This window comes from Phoca vitulina, unplaced genomic scaffold, assembly GCF_004348235.1.
Source record: "Phoca vitulina isolate PV1807 unplaced genomic scaffold, GSC_HSeal_1.0 scaffold29, whole genome shotgun sequence".
Lineage (NCBI taxonomy): Eukaryota > Metazoa > Chordata > Mammalia > Carnivora > Phocidae > Phoca > Phoca vitulina.
The window spans coordinates 19098716-19113104 of NW_022589732.1; the positions used below are offsets into that span (position 1 = coordinate 19098716).

Here is a 14389-nt window from a genome sequence, read left to right on the forward strand (position 1 = left end):
GATCCAGCAGGCCTCGTGCTTGGCGTGCAAATGAGTTTCCAGATGCCCAGTGCCGCGCCCCCCCCACCACCACCACCAAGAAGCGGTAACTAGGGGCTTGGGAGAAGAATGGAGCAATCTGGAAATTCATTTCTGTTTGTTCCAATCTCTCTGAATAGACCGCCTCCCCCTCCAGCTGTGACAGATGTGTGCTGGATGCCCGCTTCAGGGGCGTTTGGCCACAGTTCTGGGCAGACACACGCCGGGGTAGGGGCCTCTCTGGCACCCTCCTCCCTGTGCAGGTGGTGGCAAGATGAGCCTCACAGAGAGACCTAGCTCCCCCATTGGCAACCCCCCCTCCCGCCCCAGAGACAGAAACAGGTGCTCTCCTGGCCGGGGGCACAGGCTGGTGTTTAGCCCGCGCTGGCCTCCTTGATTAGGTGTCTTTGGGCACCGCACAAGCAGAGCAGACGAACCCGGCAACCCTGGAGGGCCCCTCCCCACCCTGCCCTGTTCCCTGCGAGAACCCCTGCCCTTCCCTTGCCCGGCAGCCCCTGCGCTTCCCCGGGAACGGGTATGCCACCCTGGCAGGCAGCTTCCAGCCACACCGCGGACACAGGGCTCTCCCGCTGGTCCTAACAGCTGCTTCTTGGCCCCTGCTCACCCGGTGAGGGGCAGGAAAGAACCCACCGCTCCGCACGACTGACAGAGCTGATGTGGGCCATGGGCAGGGGCAGACAGGGCTGCAGAGGGTCCCAGCCCTGCCTCCCGGGTCCGCGAGCTGATGGGGCACCCAGCCCAGGATCTGGGTGGTTTGACGTGACAGCCCTGGGCAGCCACCCCAGGGCTTTGTGGGGCAAGGCATCTTCCCCAGTGCCAGCCGAATGTGGTAAAGGGGGGAGGTTCAGACGAGGCCGGAGGGCTTCCTCGCTGGTGGGGTTGGAGCCCATGGCCACTCAGTCTTTGCCTTCTGAAGGGTTTCATCTGCTCTGCCACATTTTGGTCCAGGCTTGGGCTTCACCAGTGGGGATGGGGCAGGGGCGCCTTCTGTGTGTCCGCCGTTCTAGCTGTGGTTACTGTGAGCGAATGACTTCCCCCGCCTGAGCTCAGTCTGCTCATCTGTAGCATGGGGAGAGCATGGGGCAGGGCAGGGCTCATCATTCCTCTTCCCCTGCAAGCAAACTGAGGGAGGCCCAGAGAGGGTCTCTGAGCTCCACTGGTCCACACAGCAAGGTGGTGGCAGGCCAGCCTTCCCAACTCTTTCAAGCTCGTTGGACAGACTGGCCAGACAAACTGACCTGGAGGGTGCTTTTGGCCCCTGGTGGCCACATTAGGACAGTGAAGTGTGATTCCCTGGCACCCCGTTAGCTTCAGCTGCTTTTCTCTTGGTGTTTAAGGGCTCAAAGTCTGGATGTGGAGGGTCCTCCTGGGCTTTCTGCTTTCCGTGCCCCCGGCCCACTCTCGCTTAGGCCCCCACCCCACCCCCGGGCTGCCCTCTGCCCTGCAAATCCTTAGTCCTTCTAAGCTTGGGTGCCCAACAGCACAGGGACCAGCCGCGGGTCTGAACTGGAAGGCGTGGGCACTTTTGCGGGGAGGACTTTCAGGGAGAAGCCTGTGGGCACTCTTGGGATCATCAAGAGGCTCTAGAAAGGCTCTGGATTCCGGGTGACTTTTGTCCCTCCTACCCTACCCACAAAGAGAGGCCATGTTGAGCTGAGTGTCCGGAGGCTTCGCTGAGAAGTCTGGGGGAGGCCAGCACTTCCTAAGCTTGCCCGACACAGGGTCTGTGCTGGGCTGCCTCCTTCCCACTCCAGTGGCCTCTCCTTGGCACCATCTTGGACGTCCCCTCCATCGTGTCCATGCTCTCGACTGTGCCGCCTCTGGCCTGTCCTCATCAGAGTGAGGGCCGTTGACATCAGCCCTCCTTCGGGGTGTCAGTCCCACTGTACGGGCGCGGCCAGTCTGGGAGGGCGAGGTGGCAGCGGGCGTAGCCAGGGGAGGTGGCCACGGGGCGCCCTGACCGTCCTGTCCTTCCTTGCAGCCCTGCTGTCCTCCTGGTGTGAGGAGCTCGGCCGTCTCCTGCTCCTTCGGCATCAGAAGAGCCGCCAGAGCGACCCCCCCGGGAAACTCCCCATGCAGCCCCCCCTCAACTCCATGAGCTCCATGAAACCCACTCTGTCGCACAGGTGAGTGGGCGCGTACCTCCAGGGGCGGGCGGGGGGCTGCCAGGTGGGCGCTGGGCAGTGCCCCTCCGGTGGAAGACCTGGGGTGGGGGCCTCTGAGCAGCCAGGAGGATATTCTCTGTTTTTTAAACCCTGGTGGGGTGAGCACTGTCTCTCCCCCATCCCAGCAGAGGTTGAAAGCGCCAGTCTTACCCAGCCTGGCTGCGTTCGTTGTCCCTTCAGTGGAGGGCTGTTTCTTCTTTTAGGTTCTAGACTTTGGGCTGAACATTAACTGTCCCGAACTCAGGGCCTCCCCTTTCTCCTGAGCAGGGCCCTGGGCAAACACGGAGATACGCAGGGCCCACAAGGGGCTCAGGAACATCACAGAGCTGGTGCTCCCACCCGCAGGTGGGGACGGAGCCAGCCCAGGCCGGGCAGACAGGAGCTGAGTGAGGCTGGGCTATCAGCACAGGGGCGGGGTCAGGAGAAGCCCGGGGTCACAGGTGGGAACGCCGGGGCGGAGGCCATCAGACACTGAGGAAGTGGCTGGTCTGCCCGGCACCAGCCTGCGAAGGAGCCCGTGCTCAGGACCAGCCAGCCCTGCAGTTCCCTCGCCGAGCTGGGCCCGCTCTCTCTGCGTGCTGACCCTGGAACAGCAGGGCCTGCCATGCCGTCTGCTTTCCCTCCGCACGTCCCACTGATGACAGGCTCGGGGGGGTATGTTTGTAGTCAGAGCTAGGCTCTCATTCACGACCCAGCCTGACCAAGGCGCCCACAGCCCAGAGCACGCGGCAGGCGACCTGGGTCCCACCATGGAGGTGCTGCCACGAAGTCGGGCATTGGCCATGCTCTACAAATTGAATTAGGGGCTTTTGATTCTCAGAGCTGGGAGGGAGCTCCCTAGGTCCAGCACCCTGCCCCAACACGTGGTTCCCTGCCTCGGTCAGAAGCACTTTGTTCGACAGCAAGCCCACCACCACAGCCCCCCAGGGGCGCTGCCTCGCCACCCCCTCGGCCCAGCCTGTGACCCCTCAGACTCAGGACAGCCCCCCTTCTGTGGGTGTTTCTCAGTGGGGGGCACTCCTGGCATTGGGCCCAGGGCATTTAATGTCTCAGTCCCTGCCCACTCAGTTCTTCTAGGGCCCCCCACCCCCATGTTGTGAAAGCACCTTCACACATTTTGAGGGGTGAGGATGTCACCCGTGGTTAAGAACCACCACACAGGAAAGGCAAAACCCACCTCTGGCCGCCATCCTCCCCTTGCCCTGGCTCAGCAGAAAGCCGCAGGGCTTCTGCATCTGGACTCCTGCCAGCCACTCCGCACAGCCTATGGCTAAAGGCAGCCTCGACTGCCTGCCTTGATTTTAGCTTCTTACTGCTCTGCCCCGCCGGGCTCCTCCCGCTTCTTGTTGCCTCCCATCTGTCCGTCCAGCCTTTCCTCCTCCGAGCCAGGACCGCCAGGAAAGCGGTCACCGGTGGTGGGCCAGGGCCCTGCGGCCCCATGAGAGGCCTGCCTCACACCTGCTCGGCTGTGACCGTTCAGGCCGCAGAGTGCTGCGGCTCTAGACCCCGGCCAGGCCTTCGCCAGGTCATGCTGAGCTGATTTGGAGGCCTGAGACCGTCCTGTCCTGGAGTTAACCGGATGGAGGGTGTCTGTGCTCCAGGGAGCTGCATCTCGCTGGTTGGGGAGGAAGTAAGACCCAGTGAGGCAAAACTGAGACCTGATGGATTGAGGCAGGGTTAGGGGTAGGTGACAGGCAGACCTGGCCTTGGGGTCAGAAGGAGGAAAATGTCCGGGCTGTCAAGAGGCTGCCCAGAGGACATGGGCCTTGACCTTCAAGGACTTGGTCAGAGAGTTGGGCAGGTGCATTCTGTGAGTTTGAACTGGCTTTCCCTCGGGGGGCTGGGACGCAGTGCTCTTCTACAGATGCCACACTGGTTCAGCTCCCTGTAGGGACCCATGAATGATAGAGGATGCAAAGAGGCGACCTCTCAGAGACGGGAGAGCCCTGTGCCTTGGAAGATTCACTGAGAACTGAGGGATGACCACTTGCTTCCATGGAACGTGACCTCCTCCATTCTGCACCATACCTCCCACCCCGAATGGCAGAGCTAGAAGGGAAAGTGGGCCCAGAGCAGGACAGTGACTTACCCAAGAACACACAGCCCATAAGGGGCAGGACAGTGCTCTGCCCTTCACTCTGCTGCTGGCCATTCAAGATCAGTGAGGTGGTGTCTGGTTGTTAACCCAACTCTGATCCAGACCTTGCCCTATTTCCCAATTCTGTATGAGGGCAGTTGAGACTGGAAAGAAGTGTCATCAGTTGAACAAGGACTGGTCCACGTCCCTGCAGGCCCCACACTGAGGCCACAAGCACACTGTGGCAGGTGATGGGAGATTGGCCGGTCTCTACTTGTAGCTTCATGAATTTCCTGGGAAACCCCAATAGGAGGCATCACCTTTTAAGTCCTCATGTAACTTCCCAAATAAGAAGGAAAGTCAAGTACTTTTCACAGAGAGGAAACTTTTCAGGCCCCCACCCCCACCGCTGTATTGAATGACTTGGAGGACAGAAGCCCTTCTTGCCCATTGAATTCAGGAGACCCTGGGCCACGGGTGATGTTCAGGATTGGGGCTTGGAAGTGTGTGGCTGTTCAAAAACTCAGGGGTCCTTGTCTTCAGGCTCTGAAGACAAGTAAATAGGAGAGGGTGGGGGTCCCTGGAAGGCCGAAGCCCCAGGCTGTCTCTGGGGGACCCCGTGGCTGTGGTGCCATGGTCCCAGCCACTTAGGGGGAAGGTTACATGGAGGCGGGCGCCACAGCCCCCACAGTGACCCGGACGTGTTGCCAACAAACATTTCTGCCTTCCTTCTCAGATTTAAATGACTGGTTAAAAAAGCCGTTTGTGATTAGCACATTGTCCATATGCAAATCAGTGCTGCAAAAGTAATTAAAAGCTTAATAAATCTTGTTTACACGCCTAACTTAATTACCAGTCAAAGCCCGCTAGAGCTGGGGATGACTCCAAAATCAAGGGGTGCCGCCCTTCCTCTTCCGGGGGAGGGGTTTGCGCCCCCCCCCCCCAGAGGAGAGGTGCCCAGGTGTAGCAGGTGGGGGGCACAGGCGCTGAGCCGGGCCGCTGGGCATGAGTGGCCGCCCTGCCCTCTTCTGGCAGGGGGACTTTGGGCAGCTCTGTAACCTCTCTGTGCCTCAGTGTCCTCATCTGTAGCGCTAGAAACAGCAGTGCAGGACCTCCAACATGCCCACCGCCAGTGGACCCTGACGCGCTCACTTTGGTCAGCTAACAAAGAAGGGCTCCATCAGAGCTGACCCCCCAGCCTCCTCCTTTCCTTGGTCCCATCATACCACCTTCGCCACGTTCATGGTTAGCTGCTTTTGTGGAGCTGGACCCAAAGCTCAGGTTGTAATAGGTCCTTCTTCTTGCCCCCAGAAAATTAAAAAAAAGAAAGAGGGAGGGAAGGAGGGAGGAAGGAAGGAAGGAAGGAAGGGATTGAAGGAGCCATAAATCCTGCCCATCGGTTCCAGATTGCTAAGGTACAGCATCTTTTCCTTTCCTCCTTCCTACTGAAAAAATTTAAGACCCTCTAGTATGCAGTTAGCTGTGCAGGTCCCTCTACGTTTCACCGCGGGGAGGGAAGGAAGCGGCCCGAGTCATTGTGATGATGGAGAGCCCCGTTAACGGCTCCCCTAAATGAAAGAGGGTGGGAGCTTCAGCTCCTCACTGGCTTGGTGTTTCATTAGTGGTAACTCTTCAGCCTTGCATGGAGACAGGACCAATATAGCCACATCAGGGAAATTAATTCGGGTCTGACAATACCCTTAATAGGAATTTGTTATTTCTCCCAAATAAAGTGGCTGTTAGAAGTGCAAGGGAAGAAATATCTCAGCCCTCCCCACCTCTTCCCTCCATGAATGTCTGTGTAGACACTGCTTCAGCAGGTCCCCGGGAGCCAGGAATCAGCACTCCCCTCTTGCTGGGCTTTACTCATTTTCTCACATTTAGCAAACATCAGTCAGTGCCTATGGAGCTGCCAAACAGACATGTAAATCATCTACTCTAACTGCAACGTGAAAAGCTCTTTTATGTGACAAAAGAGTTGAGGGAATAGAGGAAAACGTCCTTGGTTCTGCTTAAGAGAATCACAAAAGGGAGTATCCAGGCTGGGCTTTGAAATATAGGTAGGAGTTCACTAGTGACAGGATGGCAAAGGAACACTAAGGAAAGCCTCAGAGGCTTGGGAAATCTGTTCAACAAGCAGGAATGATAAGAACACCCCCTCTCATAGCATTTTTGCAAAACTTGTAAGCACCATCATCAAGTAAATAGGGGTACCTGCACACAGTCATGCTGCAGAAATGGAGAGAAAAGTGTAAGTACAGTTTAGCAGGGACTGTGTGCCAGGCACTGTGCTGAACTTTACCTGTATTCGTATGCTTCATCCTAGGAGAGAGTTAGTCCCATTTTACAGATGAGAAAGTTGAGCTGACTTAAGTGATATGTCCGAGGTCATAGAAATCGTCAGTGGCTGAACCAAGGCTTGACCCCAAAGACTCTTAAGTTTAGAGCCCAGATAGTTAGCCACTGTGCCGCAGGGCCTCCCTGTGCCATCTGAATATTAGCCTCACAAATGTTTAGTCGGAGTCCCTGAGTATTTGCTAGGATACTCTCTGCAGGCCAAAGCTAATGATTTGATGGATAGAGTGTTGTTGTTTCTTCCCCTGGGTCACTGTTTGGGTTTTCTCTGCAGCCAGTCTTTGAGACTAAACTTTACATGTCCTCTGTCCCTTCATGCTGGGTGGCTTCCCCAAGAACCCTTGGGAAGCTGTGCCCCTTCTTGGAATTCTTGGGGACTGCTAGATGTCCCTCATAGCATGTGCCCCCTCGCATTATCACCACTTTTTTTTTTTTAAGATTTATTTATTTATTTGAGAAGGAGGGGAGGGGCAGAGGGAGAGGGAGAATCCCCAAGCAGACTCCCGCTGAGCACAGAGCCTGATGCAGGGCTTGATCCCACAACCCTGAGATCATGACCTGAGTGTGAAATCAGAGTCGGCTGCTTAGCCGACTGAGCCCCCCAGGTGCCCCTCCCCATCTTTGTGCAGGGAGGTGCTATCCTACCGAATCCTTAGCTCCCTGAGACAATGGGATGTGGTCCAGCCCACCTGGCAGTCTTGCCCTTGACAAGCCCTGGGACATTGGGAGCCTCAGCTCCTATGGATGCATCTGTTGAGCCCACTTTAAGGGATTAAATGAGTTCTTAGGTGGAAGTCCCTTCACGTAGCTCCTTGCTTGTAGAAGCCACTCAATAAATCATAACAACAGCAGCGGTCAACAGTTTTCGGTGCCCGAGGTCAGCTGCATGTGGTCATTTTGCCTTACATGTGGGAGCTCACTCAATCCTCACGACAGCCTTCTGAGAGACGTACTGTTATCATCCCATTTTACAGATAAGGACACTGAGGCATAGAGAGAGCAAGTAGCTGCTTCATTAGCTTCCCTCTGTCCCTCTCCCTGGAGGGCAGGACTCACTTCCTGGGTGCCAGCGCCCATGGGGTCACAAGCACACTGTAGGTGCTTAGCCGTCAGGTTTAATGAATGGACACAGTTACTCATTCTCAGGCATCCTTCTGAGGAGAGTATGGAGAGTCGGTGTTTCTCTCTGGCACTTTGGTTAGCAAAGGCTTTCCGAGCCCCGTAGGTGTGTGGTGACATCATGCCAGGCACAGGTAGCCTAACTCAGGATTCCTGGGGCAGAAGGAGAAAGGGGGGGGCCTCTCATTTGGGCCCCCACTCAGGCCCTACGAATGTGAGGAACAAGTGGAGCTCAAGCCAGTGAATGTCACAAGGGCTTCCTGGAGGAGGTGGCCTTTGGAAGAGAAGCCTGGGAAGGATGAGTGGCACGGCTGAAGCATCCCAGACTAAGATTAGGCACAGAGGCGGGAAAGCAGGTACCTCCCTGTGAGGAGGTGCTTGGCAGGCAGAACACTGCCGAGATTCCACGTGGCTACTGGGACCGGGGCCTCTCTGGGTAGACTAGGGTTCTTGGGGCGGTTTTGGCTAGACAGGCCTGCAACTGGGGGCAGCTGTGGCACGAGACTGGGCTATGGGGTTGTACACCATGGGGTGTACCCACTGGGGGTGCACAGAGCTGGACAGGATTACTAAGACTGGGATTCTCACATTCCAGGGGCCCTGGCCTCCCTCTGAACTGCAACCAGCTATGGAGAAGAGGAGAGAAGTGGTTCCTAGCAGGCAGTCCCCAAATGCCAGGGACCCCTGACCTGGGCTGACCTCATCTGCAGGTCAGATAGTACTTGCTAGAGGAAGGAAGGGCCTCAGGACACCCCCTTCCCCCATAGGCCCCCTAGGCCTCCCCTTCATCACCCTAGGCCCCCTCCCACCTTGGTAGGGCCCAGGAGCCGGGCTTGCCCTTGCTCCTTGGGCCACAGGGAGCTGGAGCCGGGCAGCCCCCCCGGTGGTGGTGTCTGAGTCCCAGCAGAGGCGGCGGCAGGGCTGACTGCCAGGGGCCTGTGGGGGCGAGAGCCTTCGCTGCGACAGCAGGAGCCGTCTCCCCAGGAGATGAGTCACAGCCGTGTTGGTGCGGCTGCCACTTCTGCTTCTGCAGCAGGTGTGAGTGGGGGCGAGCGAGTCCCTGAGACCGCCCCTCCACGCGCGTGCCTGTCTCTGCCCCCGCGTGTGCCCGGCCACATGGCAGCAGGGTGTGCGTGCAGACACACATCTGTGTCCCTGGCCACACGCGTGCACTCCTGGAATAGGCCCGGGGTGCACCTTCCAGCCAGACGGTGGGCATGCCCAGTTTGGGAACCATGGTTAAGTTTGCTTCTCACCAAGTTTCGGGTGGAGGGGACGAAACAGGAAGGAGCTGGTTTCCGCCCACAAGGCCCACCCACGGAGCCGTAGGGCAGTCAGGAGCGTGTTTGTGGGCCTGTGCAGTATCCCGGTGAGCCGGGGCCTCCCCAGCCGAGGTGGTGAGGCAGCAGCTACCTGCCCCCACCCCCCGCCCCGCCCCGCCCCAAGCTCGGGTGGGGCCCTGCCAGGCTCCAGGGGCTCCCAGAGGGCTTTACTCCTGAGCCTGCCAGGCACATTCTAAAAGGACACGAACCAGGGGCGCCTGGGTGGCTCAGTCGTTAAGCGTCTGCCTTCGGCTCAGGTCATGATCTCAGGGTCCTGGGATCGAGCCCCACATCGGGCTCCCTGCTCTGCGGGAAGCCTGCTTCTCCCTCTCCCACTCCCCCTGCTTGTGTTCCCTCTCTTGCTGTGCCTCTCTCTGTCAAATAAATAAATAAAATCTTTAAAAAAATAATAATAATAAAATAAAAAAATAAAAGGACACGAACTGGACATCAGCCTGGAGGGTTGATGGGAGTTGTGGGGCAGAGAAGACACACACTTGTGCTCTGTTAAATTGCTGGGGGTCCTGTGTTCCATCCTGTACACCTAAGATGAGGGCCTCACAGGACAGCTGGCATCTAGGGGTCTCCTCTCTGTTGGATTAAACTATAGCCTGCAGGGCCTTCCTTCGGGATGCTGGTGTGCCAAGGCCCGGGACCAGGTGGCACCCCAGTCCTCTGTGATTTCTCCCAGGGAGGCCTCCAGCCCAGCCATGCTCAGGAGCAAGCTCATCGCTTCCTTCCCTGTGCTTCTCCAGCCCTCCTGAGCTCTCTGGGCTCCCGGGTCCTGCAGCCTTCCCAGATGCAAGTGTGAGCTGTCTGTCAGCTTGGCGGGTGCATCTGGGCCTCACCCCCTTTTCATTGACCCACACCATGTCTGGCCGGCAGGAGTAGAGGGTAGGCAGGAGGTCTGGGTTTCCGAGGGCCTCTCCTCTCCCCTGGAAATCATGAGTAATGCCCAAGTCTGTGTCCCTTTCTAGTCGAGTAAGCCTTTTTGTCTGCATGCTCCTCTTTGAGCCTCATCAGGCTTACGCTACCAAGGCCTGTGTTGTTCAAACCTCCTTGACCTGAGACCCACAGTAAATGTGCATAGTGCACCATGACCCAGGGTGCGTGCACACTCACACATAAAATCAAGACACTGAGGAATATTATTTATTCTTACCATGTGCTCACGCTTAACTATTCTGTTTTATTCCGTTTTTTTCCCCTCGTGCTGGTTTGATGTCATGACCCAGTCGTGTTTCATGACCCACAGTTCCAAAAACTCAGAGAGCAGAGTGGGGGAATGCCCTTCTTAGGCCCATTTGACAGAAGAGGGGACTGTGTGCAGACAGGCGAGGGAACTTGGACCCTCCCTGAGCCAGGACGGGACAGGATTCGTACCCAGGGTACCAAAAAAAAAAAAAAGCCAGGGCAGGAGGAAAAGGGAGTGGAGGGGTGGGGCTGCTCTTACTGCAGGAGGTCAGGGCAGGCCCCTCCAGAGAGGTGGCTTCTGAGCAGAGATAGGAAGGAAGCCAGGGGCTGGCCGGGCAGAGAGGGTGTCCAGGCATGGGGCGAGCAAGCCTGGGCAGACGGTGACATCACCCCTGCAGGGCCCTGCCCGCCTTGGCTACGTTGGCTGCCGAGGGCTCTGCCCGGTGAGAAGCAGGCACGAGACTCAGCCCCCCGCTGCCCCCTGCCTGCCTGTCACGCAGGAGGGTGCCTCCGTCCTGTGAGTCCTGACCTCCCGGCTGGCTCCCAGCACCTCTAGGGCCAGGCCTGGCTTGCCTGCTAGGCCGGGGTGTAAGTTCTCCAGGAGTGAGCGAGCACTTTTGTCTTCTGCTCACTTCCTGTGATGACAGCACAAGCCAGACAGAGGCATGACGTGCTTTCCTACCCCACCAGCCTCCCCCAGGCCCCCTTCCCCCGGCCTGGTACCCAGCAGTGCCACCTTGCAGGCCTCCCCGCTGTCGGGAAGCCGCGCAGGGCTGGTACAACAGATGTGGGTGCTCTGCGTCTCTGCTCCCTTGGGGGCCACATCTGGGATTGTGTCTCCGTGAGAAGTGCCAGGGAGTCAATGCAGAGGCAGTCCCAGCTCAGCACTCCTAGGGGCTGGGACCCCAGCACTTTCTTCATGCTATAATCTGGACAGCCCCTTCCCTCTCCCCGGGGGTCACTCTTCACAAGTACCATAGCAACTAATAGAAAGGCATTATTGAGCACCTACTGTGTGCAGGGCAGGGTGTTGGGCCTAAGGTTAAGTCCTTGCTTCTGGTGTTTGGGGGCTTCTCAGGAGATGTCACCAAATAAGGTGGGTGCTTCTGGGCCTAGCAAGGAGACAGGGGAGACGGGGCAATGGGGCAATGGCTGGGGTGCTCCCACAGAGGTGGGAGCCAAGCGGGGAGGCAGGGTAGGGTGGGATTAGCCAGCAGGGTAAATCATTCTGAAGTGTGTGAGTTCGGACTTTGCCTTGTAAACACTGGGAGCCATTGGAGGTCTTTGATTGTGGAGAGCGTCTTGGGTGTTTGAGGGAGCTTAGCTTGGCGGGGACGTGCACAGGAGACTGGGGTGGGAGCAGGGGAGGAAGCATGGCAGGCAGGCCCGTACCTGTGATCCAGAGGCAGGAAGGAAGAATGACGTAAGGAACCTCTTGCCAGAGGCCACATCAGCTGGACTGGGTGGCCCACCTGCTACAAAGGGTTGGGAGGAAGGGGGAGGAGGCGAGCTTCAGACTGGGGCCCTTCCGATGTTTTCTGAGAAGGGACCGGGAAGTTCCAAGGGGAAGCTGGTACGGGGAAACCAAAGCTCTTTCTGGAGAGCCACTTCAAGTCAGAGCGTGGTGGAAGGAGGAGCTCAGGTGGGGCCTGTGGGGCTCTCTTCTTCCTCCGTAGCGTGGCCTGTGGACTTTGGGCTCAGGTGAGGCAGACAGCCATGGGGGTGGTACTTCCACAGCGATGGGGGGAGACATGGTCACTTCCAGGGTCTGCCACCACGTGAGGTGTGCCTGTTCTGCATCGGACCCTGTGCCAGGCCTGGGGGGTCTAGAGCTGATGGAGATGGGGGTCACCTGGGTTTGACTGGGAGCCATGGAGGATGATGGGGTGATGGGGCCCTCCTGTGTATGCAGTCCCTGAGGATCCCCCCTCTGTCTCCCTCTGCAGTGATGGGTCATTCCCCTATGACTCTGTCCCTTGGCAGCAGAACACCAACCAGCCTCCCGGCTCCCTCTCCGTGGTCACCACGGTTTGGGGAGTGACCAACACATCCCAGAGCCAGGTAAGAGCCTGTCCTGCCCCCGTGCCGCAGCCCCCCCCCCCCCCCCCAGCAGGACCATCCCTTGAGCCCTGGGGCCTTTGGGTCATCCTCCCATGCCAGTCGACCTCACACTGCCCAGCTGGAAAGACCAGCTCTTGGGGCACACTCAGCCGTGGACATGCCGCTACCCTCCACGCTTGCTCAGGAGGGCGGCAGCTGGCCCCTAGGCAACCGTCCCCATCCGAGGGCCCTTCTGGGGGAATGACTTTCATCTGACCGAGAGCCGGGGGTTCTTCCCTAGCCCACGTTTACTTGGGTTGGATAAATAGGAGAACTTCCTGGGTGTTATTGGCCTCAGGGCTCCAGCGTCTGGGGTCTTTGACCGTGGGTAACGTGGGTTAGATTTCAGCAAAATGGTAAGCTTTCAGCTTGTGACAAACCCCTCCCCCACCCCCCTGGCCACCCCTGCCTCCCGCTCTCACCCCTTCCTCTTTCCTCCACACCTTCCTGTCCAGCCTGCTCGGCCTCTGCCACAGCTCGGGGCTGGTGGCCGCCCCCAAGGGCACCCCTGGGCTTCCCTGCAGTCTCAGGCCACAGGGGCCCCTTGGCTGGGATCCTGCCACCCTCCAGAGCTGGCAAGTTGGGTTTCTCTTCGCCCTGACAAAGCAGCAGCCCAGGGCCACCATGTATCCCAGCCTCTGGGTACCCAGGCCCCTTGGCAGAGGAGGGCCGAGAAGTCCAGTGCCTTCTACCTGCCACTGAGGGCAGGACCAGCCCCTCCTGGTTCCATCACAGGCCGGGGTTCTCATCCCCTTTGCTGCTGGCTTCCGGGGCTGTGTTACCCCCTTCAAAGCATTTGTATGGTCTGGGGACAATTCATGACTCCACTTTCTCCCCCTTTCCCTCTGCTCTCCCCGTTGTACCATTTCAACAGCCCCCCATGTCTCCTCTTTCCCTCCCATGGCCCCTGGGACACCGCTTGGGTGACAACCACTCTCTGCCCACAGGTCCTCGGGAACCCTATGGCCAATGCCAACAACCCCATGAATCCAGGCGGCAACCCCATGGCGTCGGGCATGACCACCAGCAACCCCGGCCTCAACTCCCCCCAGTTTGCCGGACAGCAGCAGCAGTTCTCGGCCAAGGCCGGGCCCGCTCAGCCCTACATCCAGCAGAGCATGTACGGCCGGCCCAACTACCCCGGCAGCGGGGGCTTCGGGGCCAGGTGAGCAGCCCTCGGGAGCGGCTCTGGCGCTGCCCTTCCCCTCCGTCCCGGAGCAGGAGTAGTGTTGAAACGCCAGCCCTGTGCTTTTGGCACTACTCGTGCTCTGCTGTCCCCTCCGTTAAAGGGACACAGCGAGTGGGTGAGGCACTAACACAGCTGGCTGGTTGTGATAGCCGCCAGGCCCCTGGTGCTGGAAGGCCCGCACTCTCGTCCCCCGGAGCGGCCCTTCTGTGCCGGTGTCTGTACATGGGGCTGGGGGGGGCAGACGCTATGAGGGCGGGGCCGGCGGGGTCAAGAGCTGCTCCAGACAGGTGCAGGAAGGCCACCCTGCCCCGCGGGCTGTTCAGGCCGTACCGCCAGGTTCGAGAGGAGCTGGGGGGGCGGGGGGTGGGGAAGGAACAAGGAGCCCCAGGAAGATGCTGCAGGATGTGGGGGCTGGGCAGAGAGGCACCCCGTTCCTCCTCTGCCACCCTGCCCTGTCCAAGGCCACCTCTTTGGCTTCAGCCCACCATCCACCAGGGCCTGTGGGCAAGGTGCTCGGGGTTTTGTGAGGCACCGTGTCCTCCTCCAGAAGTTGGGCTGCCCATGGCAGCGAGGTGCAGTGATCTCGTGCCCGGGAGAGTCCGTGCCGGCCAGCACCCCACCAAGGGCTTCGGGAACACAGCAGCTTGCCTGTCGCCAAGGGGCACGAAGAGCTGCCAACCCGCAGGGGCCCCTCTCCCCTTCGGGTTCGGGGTCTAGACGCCTCCCTTGTCCGTGAGCTGGGGGCAGGAGGGCATGGAAGGACCCGTCTTCTCCCTCCCAGCCCAGGGCTTACAGTGGGTTCATCTTTAGATTCAGGCAGTGTCTAAGT

At 58.9% G+C, this 14389-nt stretch overlaps 1 protein-coding gene across 5 annotated transcripts in view; it reads left to right on the forward strand.

Moving 5' to 3' along the window:
* The window catches only part of ZMIZ1 (zinc finger MIZ-type containing 1), a 234779-nt gene that overhangs the window by 198986 nt on the left and 21404 nt on the right, over nt 1–14389 (forward strand). For all 5 annotated transcript variants that reach the window (XM_032423917.1, XM_032423916.1, XM_032423920.1 and 2 more), the window contains 3 exons: nt 2021–2165; nt 12218–12332; nt 13319–13536. In XM_032423917.1, the coding sequence (XP_032279808.1) occupies nt 2021–2165; nt 12218–12332; nt 13319–13536 (478 nt within the window). The remainder of the gene's footprint in view (nt 1–2020; nt 2166–12217; nt 12333–13318; nt 13537–14389) is intronic.